Source organism: Borostomias antarcticus, assembly GCF_949987555.1.
Source record: "Borostomias antarcticus genome assembly, chromosome: 17".
NCBI lineage: Eukaryota > Metazoa > Chordata > Actinopteri > Stomiiformes > Stomiidae > Borostomias > Borostomias antarcticus.
The window spans coordinates 24,357,499-24,368,345 of record NC_140250.1 but is presented as its reverse complement, the minus strand read 5'-3'; the positions used below and the strand labels follow the sequence as shown (position 1 = coordinate 24,368,345).

Here is a 10,847-nt window from a genome sequence, read left to right as displayed (position 1 = left end):
TACATCATAAGCTATATATAACATATACTGTACACAGGCACAATGAGAATCGGAGTATGCTAGCAGCCTGCCACAACAAGGGATTTCAATAAATGTGTCTAAGAAAGGGGATGCACTTGTGAGTTCTGGCAAGCAGTAGTACACTGACTTTTCCTACGTTAAATACAATTGTTGAATGCAATTATTGTAAGTCACTTTGGTTAAACGTCAGCTAAATGACTGTATGTAAAGTAATCTAAGGTAATTTCTTATTATTTTAGGCAATTAATTGTCATGATTTTTATAATCAATGTTTATCTACTCTTTCATCCTATGAATTGCATAATTTTTATTTTATTTTATTGTTATTGTACTGTTGCTCTTCCCCATAGTTATTTTGTCCCACGTTCATTTTCCCAAAAAGTAATGGCTGAAAAATGTTGTGGGCCTATACCATGGATGTATTAATAGAATAGGCCTATACACTCGAGTGTGTTCATAAGTACATCGTACAGTCATGAAACATATAGTGACGTTATGTCATTTGTGAGCACACTGCTCATGTGAAACAGTGTTTATCTTAGCTAGCAAGCTATGTCCCCAGACACCGACAGCTGATCCTCAGGTACAGCTGTTATTTCACGCTCAGCTGCCACAAATGGAATGTAGCGTTACCACTCCTTATATGGACATATTGGGGACTGACCGGATATTGGTGCAACCTTTGTTATTGTCCCCTCAACGTCTATCCCCAGTTGGTTTTGTAAGAAAATATCAAATTAAACACAATTAAGAAAAGTATTTTCTCATCAGGAAAAAAAAACAAATGACACAACCCCTAAACACTTATATTTGGGCAACCTACGTATTTTTCTACCTATTTGTCATATCCAATATCTTTGTATTCCACCGGAACATTTTATGGTGCGGTCTTTCTATTTCCGCGACTTAAAAGAGCATTGGTGTGATTTCAACAGTGTGTCTTCAGAAGTGAACAGTCTGTCTTGAGAAGTGACAAAATGCAGGTTGGGAACCATTTTAATTATTCCATTGTTATGAACGTATCACACTTAGATGATGATAGAAAATGTGTATGTTCCCACGTGAATTTGACTCGGGTACAGTTAAGCCAGTAGCGAGCTATCATTGTAACTAACCAACTAGCTAAGAACCCCTAAGCTATATAATATTGGCTAGCGTAGCTATCTAGCCATAAATGTATTCTAGAAAAAACGTTAAGTATAGCTAGCTAAAGTTAGTAGGATAGCTAATAACTGTCTGAGGAAAATAGGGTAGATTAGTAGCTATTAATAATGTGATAATTCGTCACATCTAGACGCAGTGGTTCCAACGTTGAATATGCATTTTGTAAGTGTGTTTGCCCCCTTACCAAGGAAGAGCTGAAACTCAATCCGATATAATAACTTGAACTGGCAGAAGTGTTTGATAGGCGTGCCTTGTTAACTGTGTATTCCCCAGGACCCTAACGCAGACACTGAGTGGAATGACATCCTCAGGAAAAAGGGGATCCTTCCTCCTAAGGAGACCCCAAAGGAGGATGAAGAGGATGACTTGGTTCTCCAGCAGCAGTCTGTCGGTAAGCCCTGGTCATGATCGTATCTCTAGACTAATATTGTTTGGGATTTAATACAGTCAGCAGGTTTTGATTTTTTCTGGTTAGTGGTTTGGAAACCTTATATTGGTCCTTATTGTGACAGTGAGCCTTTTCTTAAATGTTGTAATTCAATGTATTTATCAGTGAAAACCTATGAGAGCATGACACTGGATGAGCTGGAGGAGAATGAGGATGAGTTCAGTGAAGAGGACGAGGCTGCCATCGAGATGTATAGGTTAGTACTTTTTTTTTTTTTTTAATTAAACCTTTATTTTACCAGGGAAGACGTATTGAGACAGAGGTCTCTTTTACAAAGGAACCCTGGCCAAGACAGCCCAAACAGACAATTCAACAAACATTAAAAACACAGTAAAGCATTAGCACACACCATCAAAACACCAACAGGGCACATGTACACATCCACAAGACATAATAGCACACAATACCACATAGCATGATCAGTAGCAGCAAAAACAATCACACGCACTCATAAGACTGCATTATGCATTTTGTTTAAATTAAGTAGCCTTGTGTACTCGGGTGAGTGGGATATTACTTTTAGATTGAATAAAGGCTTTGCAGACATGTTCTAAATCACCTAGCAAGCAACCACACCCGGAGCCATGTTGGAAGGCCACTGACAAAAGGTGGAAGCAAATTCAATAGGGAGTTCTATAGGGTGATATTGGTGCCTATGCAGGCATTGATTGTGTAGCCAGAGTTAGATTGAACGTAGCCAAAACCTTGATGGGCACGGTTAGGAAAGGTTAGGGTATAGACAACTATGTGTTCAACAATAGAACACATTTGTCCTTCATTCTAATCAGTCAACACTCTAGGGCTGGAGCAACTCGTCACAAGTATGGAAAAAGATGCAATTAAGACTGGTAGAAGGAAAAATAACTCAAAAGGGTGGATATCTGCAGTGGTCGGCGCCCCCGCAAGGTTGCAGACGGCTACTTTTACCTATTAGTTTTAATCAAACTTGTCAGTGCCTTAGTCCTGTTTGTGGCACTATATGTACATTCGCAAAATAAAGATTTGCAAATTGAAAATGGGCCCTGGTTTTGTGTCTAAATGTATTAATTCAGACACACATACAGGCATTTTCCCCATAGACAACAATTGTAGTTAATAATAATAATAATAATAATAATTAATAATAATAAATAAACAATAATTGTGCACTTTCTTAGCACCTCACATCGGCTTTTAAGGGGCGAGTCACATCATTATATGCAAATGTATTATTATTATTATTATGCATTATTTAGCATTATCTAATCTAATCTAATCTAGCCTAAAGCTCAATGAGAACTTTTTATCGTTCAAATTTGCCTCTACTTGCTATAAGTTTATGAATTGGCCTTAGCAAGACCCCAAAAATATTTTTTGTGACATGAGACTGCATGAGACCCTGTGAATTTATTATTTTAGAATTTCAGTGTACTGGCTAGTACACTGGCGGGAACGGAAGTGACACGTTTTGTGAATATGTAGTAACCGTTGTAGAAAAGCAATTGACCACTCGAGGCAGTGGGTTACACAGGATTTTACAACAGCTACGGGGGTAACAACACTCCGTAGCTGTTGTAAAATCCTGTGTAACCCACTGCCTCGAGTGGGTGGTTAAAAATATGTTTTGTTTCCATGTAAAATAACATCGGAAAATCTGGTAACCCTACCCACACAGAGCTAAAATTATACATAAATTATTATAAATTAATCTAGATTAATTGATTAATCTAAAGAAATATTACTAGATTAATCATTAAGCAGGCAACAGGCTTCTTAGGTGAAATTTAATTACATCCAGCATTTGTCCCATCCAGCATTTGTCGCCAAACTGTCATCGGTTGGCACCTCTCCCACACAAACTGACATTAAACTAGACGGTCTGTTAAGGTGCACTCAGGTTGGCAGATTTATTTTCACAATCAACACATAGCATCAAATATTTGAAATGTAATGATCCATCCTGAGTTCAAACTTGGCCTCTTTTTGCTTACCTCTGACCGCTCATGAGGTGACGCATCTTTCAAACTCTTTGGCTAAACTTTGCTTACTTGAATGTCTTTTAATTTTTTGTTTACAAATATGACTGCTATGAATATGATGAAACAGACATGGATTTAGCAGGGGACTGTACTGGCAAAAGCGCGTATTAGGAATATAACAAATTGTAATTAATAAATAAATAATGTTCCTGTTGTGATAGCCTTAAGAAAGTCAGGGTGCCAGTGACTGAGCTTTATGGTAGCCCTCTCACTGTCATTTCCAGTGCCCAACGTGCTCGTCTACCAACATGTCTGCACATACTTTGTGATATCACGTGATAAGCCTCTGTTTAGCAGTTGAAAAGGTGTAAATACTGTACACCTTGTGCAACTATGTAGCTAATTTGTAGGCTTCTGTTATATACTGTCAGTGGTATTTATGTGTATATAATCAAACCTAGTGATTGACATTGTTGATCGTGTTGTGTTTATTGACTCGTTGACATTTTGCTATGGCCAGACAAAAGCGACTAGCCGAGTGGAAAGCCACCCAGATCAAGAACGTATTCGGGGAACTGACTGAAATCTCGGGTCAGGATTACATCAACGAGGTCAACAAGGCTGGAGAGGGCATCTGGGTCGTGCTGCACCTTTACAAACAGGGGTGAGTCGTCTTGACAGTCATTTGAAGTCATCTAACATGATCCACTTTTTAAAAACATTGTACTACACTTGCTACAGAAAAAAATTGCAACGTGGAGGGAAACTATTTGAATCAAATTAGTATATAATCATGATATTAGGGATGATTTTGAGTTAAATGTTAAATGGAGAGGGGACAAAATAGGTATTTGATTATCTAGGTTTGTAAGATATTTAATATTTCTAGCTGTTTATTAAAACATCTTCTCTTTTTTCAGTATCCCTCTGTGCACCTTGATAAACCAGCATCTGTCTGAGCTGGCCAAGAAATTCCCTCAGACCAAGGTCCTCAAGTCCATCTCCACCACCTGCATCCCCAACTACCCTGACCGCAACCTGCCTACCATCTTTGTCTACCATGAGGGGGAGATGAAGGCTCAGTTCATCGGCCCTCTGGTCTTCGGTGGCATGAACCTCAAAGTGGAAGGTAAAGGATCATTACCTCAGTGGGCGTTGAAACAGGAAAATGGACAAAGGCACGCACATCCAAAATGTTTGAAACTGGGTGCTAGACAGAAAAACAAACTCATCAGGAAAATAGAATATGCACACCAGAAATATGCTCCCAGGATTTTGAGGATTTTTTCAGGATGTTGAAGCCACAACTTTTAACTCTTAACAATAACTCACTGGAAATATACCAATACTGTCAAATTGTAGTTTATGGTATAGCAAAAAATTTGAACAAGTCACACAATATAGCTTATTGTTACTGATGTGATAATAGATGTGTTCCAAACCTGACCGTTGAGCACGGTTTAAACATCAATGGCATGCTGGCTCATACGTTAAACATTCCTGTGAAGTCAATTAAGGGGAGACACCAGTGTTAATTTTGACAGCAAATTATGATTTTGTTTTAGTCATAGTCTTTTGACTAAAATGCCATTTAGTTTTAGTCATATTTTAGTCATCTGACTTGTTTTAGTTTTAGTCTAGTTTTAGTTGACTAAATATCATTACGATTTTAGTCGACAAAATCTACCATAGATTTAGACAACTCAAATTTAACAGGCTTAGTTCAATCAATCAAGTTGGATTTATATAGCGTCCTTCATGAAACCCAGAGCGCTTTACAGAGTCCAGTATTCATTCAGACAGTCATACCGGTGGTGGTCAGATACATCTGTAGCCACAGCTGCCCTGGGGCAGACTGACAGAAGCGTGGCTGCTTCTGTCAGACAGTTTCATAATGAAGCATTCCTCTCCCCCAGTCTGAAGCTAACTGTGTTTGTGCCTGATATAGCAAGCTATAACATTATCATGTCAGCACTAGTTGGCTAGTCAGGCTAGCTAACATCAGGCACAGGCTAGCTAACGTCACACCGGAGAGGGGCTATGGCGGCGCCAGGTAGCTAACTGTTCGTGTCTTATCCATCTAGCTACAGTATAACATTAAACAGCAGCAGTAGTTGCTTAGCTAGCTTACCCAGACTAGCTAACGCTAGATACCTCCGCCAGCCGCCACAAGCATAGCCCCACTTGTTGCTAGCTAACCTGTGCCTAACATTAGCTAGCCACTAAAGTTAGCGTTGCAATGATCAGACACTTCAGTTCTCCCCCGCCACAAACCTACGTGAAACACTGGTTTCTTTTAGGTTGTATTGTATTTGAAGTATTTCAGAAACACACCAGCTTGGGTTTAGCTAATACAGTAACGTTAGCCGGGGGTGGGGGGGTGCTTACCTTCTCGTGAATTTCGGGATGACTGTTCTCCAAATGTCGCTTTAAGTTTGTTGTATTTTTGCCAGTCATTTTCACCCCACACGGTTTACAAATGGTTTTGTTTTCCTTTGCATCAAATATGAAGTTTATCCAGATGTCTGCTCTCCTCTTTCTCCCGGTGTGTGCGAACGTTGACAAAGACATTTCTGAACTGTGGTAATTTACTGATCAGGCGCAGCAGTCGTGCTGTTAGTTGACTTCCCGCCGGCCGGTGTAGCAACGGTACTATTCAAATGTAGGCTAAATACACACAGGCTACCTGTAGGTTGCATCCAACTCGTTCTATTAATACATCCATGATCCAACTGCGCACATCCCGAACCTCGACATTCTGATTTGAACTTTTCCCATACGTCCCTCCATAACCATTTTAGTCTAGTTTTTATTTGTTGACGAAAATGTGAATCGATATAGTCATAGTTTTTGTCATCATTCATTCATTTTTATTTAGTTATCGTCTCGTGACGATAACCCAAAAAATGTCGTTGACGAATAGTTTTCGTCATAGTTCTCGTCAACGAAATTAACACTTGGAGACACTACAGTTGAATAGGATTTTTTTTCTTTTAAAGATATATTCATGAATTCTTACCAGTTTAATCTTCACATCAAGAGAAATATGTTTTGTATTACACTTTCTCTAAAGTTTAGGTATGCAAATGAGGCAATAACTCATTAAATATGCGTACATTTGCATATATTTCGGTACCTACTATATAAACAATGGATAAGTCAGGCTTAAAGTTTTACTTTTGTTTTGACAATATACTAAAAACGTACAGCTGGGTTTGTGAATACAAGCTTATTTTCAAGAGATATTGAAAAAATACTGCATACACCCATTAAAAATAATTGTTGCCGTATTTTTAGACACAAAATGCAACCTAAAATGAAAAGACAACATGATATTCACAATTCCAGCTGTAAATATTTGCAGAATACATCTGAGAGTCAGTATGTCAAGTTTAGTGAATGCACCTGTCCTGGAAGTTGAGATGGTAGGTACCGAGTGACGTCAGGTACTGAAAAAACGTAATTTTAAGAAAACGGCCGATAAAAATAAGCATTCTACAACGGAGAGTTTGGATACTTGATTCTGATTGGCCAGCAGCCGTGGTAAAATACTCTGTAACCCACTGCTGCGACCGCATAACAATTAGTATTAATGCGCCGTCAATCTCATTGACGAGGCCATTGATAAAATCAAGCGGTAGGCTATGCTTTGCGTAGCAACCACTCGCAGCAACCTCGCCTTTTTCGTATCCTATTACAAAAACACACTCATCAGTCCGACTCCAACACTTCCACACCCCTACCAGCAAAAAAGAGTGCTCTGGAGAACTGTTTTAATAACTGCACCATATCTATAAATATTAAAATAAACGTGAACCACCCGAATTATGCCTTATGGCTTATGGCTTATGTGAACAAGGCCAACCCAAATAGGCAAGATAGCCTATCTTGCCTGGCAACCATTTAAATCAGAACTATAGCCCATCGCGGATGATTTTGTAAATACTAAAATGATAAGAATGATCGGTAAATAAATGATTGAATGTTACTACTGAGTGTTTTTGTGAATATATACATGTAGTAACCGTTGTAGAAAAGCAATTGACCACGAGAGGCAGTGGGTTACAGGGGATTTTACCACAGCTACGGGGCGTTGTTAAAATCCCCGTAGCTGTGGTAAAATCCCCTGTAACCCACTACCTCGAGTGGTCAATTGCTTTTCTACAACGGTTACTACATGTATATTAATTATGCATTCATGTGCTTATTTCACAGGTACAACAATTTGAAAAATAGCAGTTTTTAATCAAGTCTCGCCATTTCTCTGTTAATGTAGTGATAGTATACATGTTATAGTAGAAGAATATCAAAAAATCTGAATTTAAGTTCGGAAGAAAAAACACAATTTTAACTGTAGTGTCTCCTCTTAAAAGCCTCTTCTTTGTCACCCTCAGAGCTGGAGTGGCGGTTATCAGAATCTGGAGCCGTGAAGACCGATCTGGAGGAGAATCCCAAGAAGCAGATCGAAGACAAACTCATGACATCAATCCGGAGCTCTCTCCCGACACAGAAAGACAGTGACTCAGAAGACGATTACTAATCTCCCTCAAACCGCCAAAAGAATTACTCATCCTTTTTTTATTTTGCATATGTTTCACAATCTGTAACATGCTACAAATGTAAACATTTCTAATTGTTAAGTTATATGTACTTGCATTCGCTCCCCATACCATCGTCATTGGTGGCTGTGACTCAGGAGGTAGAGCAGGTCATGTCAACATGTCCTTGGGCAAGACACTGAACCCCAAATTGCTCCCAATTAGGCCAGCACCTTGCATGGCAGCTAACGCCATTGGTGTGTGTGAATGGGTGAATGAGAGACCATTGTAAAGCGCTTTGGATAAAAGCGCTATATAAGTCCAGTCTGTTTACCAATTTATTATTGACAGTTTTCTATAACGTGCCCGTCCATGAGAATCTGTTATCGTCACATAAAGGACTCTTTAGATACATTTGACTCTTGTGTTTGCTGAGACAGACTGTTGATCCGTTTTGCAATTATGTGGTTGTGTGTATGGCTGTACAGATGCATACAAAATTGTAGGGATGCACGATATATTGGCAATCATATTGGTATCGGCCGATGTTAGTCATTTAAAAAAAAATATATCGTATCGGTCCAATGTGCAAAACAGGGCCGATGTGAACAGCTGATAATTATTTCTGTCTGCCGTTGTGTGTGCAGTTGTTGAGAGGGAACAGTGCGATAAATCTATGATTTATCGGCTTTTCCAAATGTTTTTGAGAGAGACGGTGTTTCCATGTGTTTTTCAGTATAACATTTGATTATCATAGAAACTTGGTTTTATACAGAACATAACATCTGTAAATATCGGTCATCGACAATAACAGCAATGTTAATATCTGTTATCAGTATCAGCCAAAATGTCAATATCGGTGCATCCCTACAAAATTGTATAGATACCTCTTTGATAACATTGGACATAATGGACATCCTTTTAAATCTAGTACCAGGGTTTTTGGAAATCAGGAAGAGACTTAGCATCTTAGCAACGCAGTTCTGTTTGTATACAATAATTTATTTTCTGAGAAATGTCAAGTTATTTTTGGAGTGACAGCTGAGGGTGCCACATCTGTGTCCGCCATTTTGTGCATCATGCTGAGGGTACAGGATGCAGCTTGCTGGTGGTCTTCCTCCATGCCTTCTACAGCATACCATCTGGGAGGGTCCGAATCCTCTGTACCGAAGTAAAGATAAGACTGATAAAGATCTTGTGTGTGTGTGAGGGGGTTATTTATGACATATTACGTTATCTGGCTTTGCAAAGAGAATGGACATGTACTTGTTACCTAAAATTAGCTTTTCATCATTAGTCATTAGATTTGGTAACATGATCTTACTAAGAGCATCTTCTTCCTCCTGGTAGAGAGTTTTGGGTAGAGCCGCATCAAGGGATGCACTGATTGAGACTAGATGCGGGGAGAAGGAGGAAACGTGCTCTAATGCATGTCATCCCAAAGCGACAAAGTGATTTCATTATGAAGAAAGTGTTATTGTACAGTTAAAAGAGTCTTTCACATACGTCATGCTGTACAGATCCCACTGAGTTGAGAGCTTTAGAATAGTGAAACAGAAACTGAGAGAGGGAGAAACTAAAATTAACAATCTGATAAGATTGAGGAGGCTACAATATTTTGATGTTGATATATAAAAAAGGCTTACTCTTTTGGACACATTCTGAACTTGCTTCTGTGAGACAAGGTTGACAGGGGCGTCAGAGCAGATTTCTATTGGCATGTATTGCTATTAGAATTAATACTGTATCGTTCAATAGTACCTACCTCCTTCTGGTCCCTCCACGCCATGTCACCAACATCGCTCTGATAGTCAGGCACCTGTAACTGACAAACCAAGCATATTTAAATGTCCATTTTGAAGTATTCCTACACACGATTGCTTCATTGATAAATGTGCTACTGTTGAATCAAGACATGGTTTATTGTATTTGCAGCATTTGTTAATTGTATGGCATTGCATGGCTGATTTCTAGGCCACGGTCCCTTGAAAAAGAGGACACTTGACACCACTTTACACTTTGGTTTGACTTGTTAACTGGCAGATGTAGTGACAGGCACCCAGAGCTAGACCCACTAAACCAATTTTCATGAGATTACTGCAAGAGCAAAGCAATAATCATGTCTAATATCACCAGTGTCTCGGATGGCTGTGAGTTCATTTCTCAGAGGTCATGCCAGTCCAATTGCCCATATCACAGCCCAAGCGCTCTATGACCCCAAAAGTCATAAGGACTTTTTTTAATCTTGAAAAATAAGTATACCAATTCCCTTAATGACACATTGGATTTTGTCTTCTCAACCTATTCAAATAAAACATACAATAACATGTCATCTGTCTAGTAAGGCTAGACAGTAGCTCTTGTGTGTGCGGTGTAAAATAAAAGACTGGTTTGAATCATATAGGCTATAGCCTACTGTATATAGGCTATAACCTACAATATATAGCCTATAGGCTATAACTACAGCAGGCATGCAGGTCATATAGAAATACACGCAGACTTACATTTACAAATGTAGGCTATTTAGTGCATGGCTAGAATTATTTGATGATGGTTAACTTTAAATAAATTAAGTAAATAAAAGTAGCTTAGTCGAAACTCAAACCTGGACATACAAAAGAGATTTCCATACCTTTGACAAATCAATTCGATCTTCACACTCTTTGAATGGACTGGGATAGGACTCTGAAATAGCAGATGATAGGCTTAGTCTATACT

At 38.9% G+C, this 10,847-nt stretch overlaps 1 protein-coding gene across 1 annotated transcript; it reads left to right on the top strand.

Moving 5' to 3' along the window:
- The first annotated feature begins 920 nt into the window (after positions 1–920).
- Positions 921–9,306, top strand: pdcl3 (phosducin-like 3). The gene is made up of 6 exons (XM_084452367.1): positions 921–1,004; positions 1,459–1,576; positions 1,739–1,829; positions 4,112–4,255; positions 4,512–4,720; positions 7,986–9,306. Exons 1-6 carry the CDS (start codon positions 999–1,001, stop codon positions 8,129–8,131), a joined length of 714 nt encoding a protein of 237 aa, XP_084308493.1. The 5' UTR covers positions 921–998; the 3' UTR covers positions 8,132–9,306.
- Positions 9,307–10,847: the final 1,541 nt, after the last annotated feature.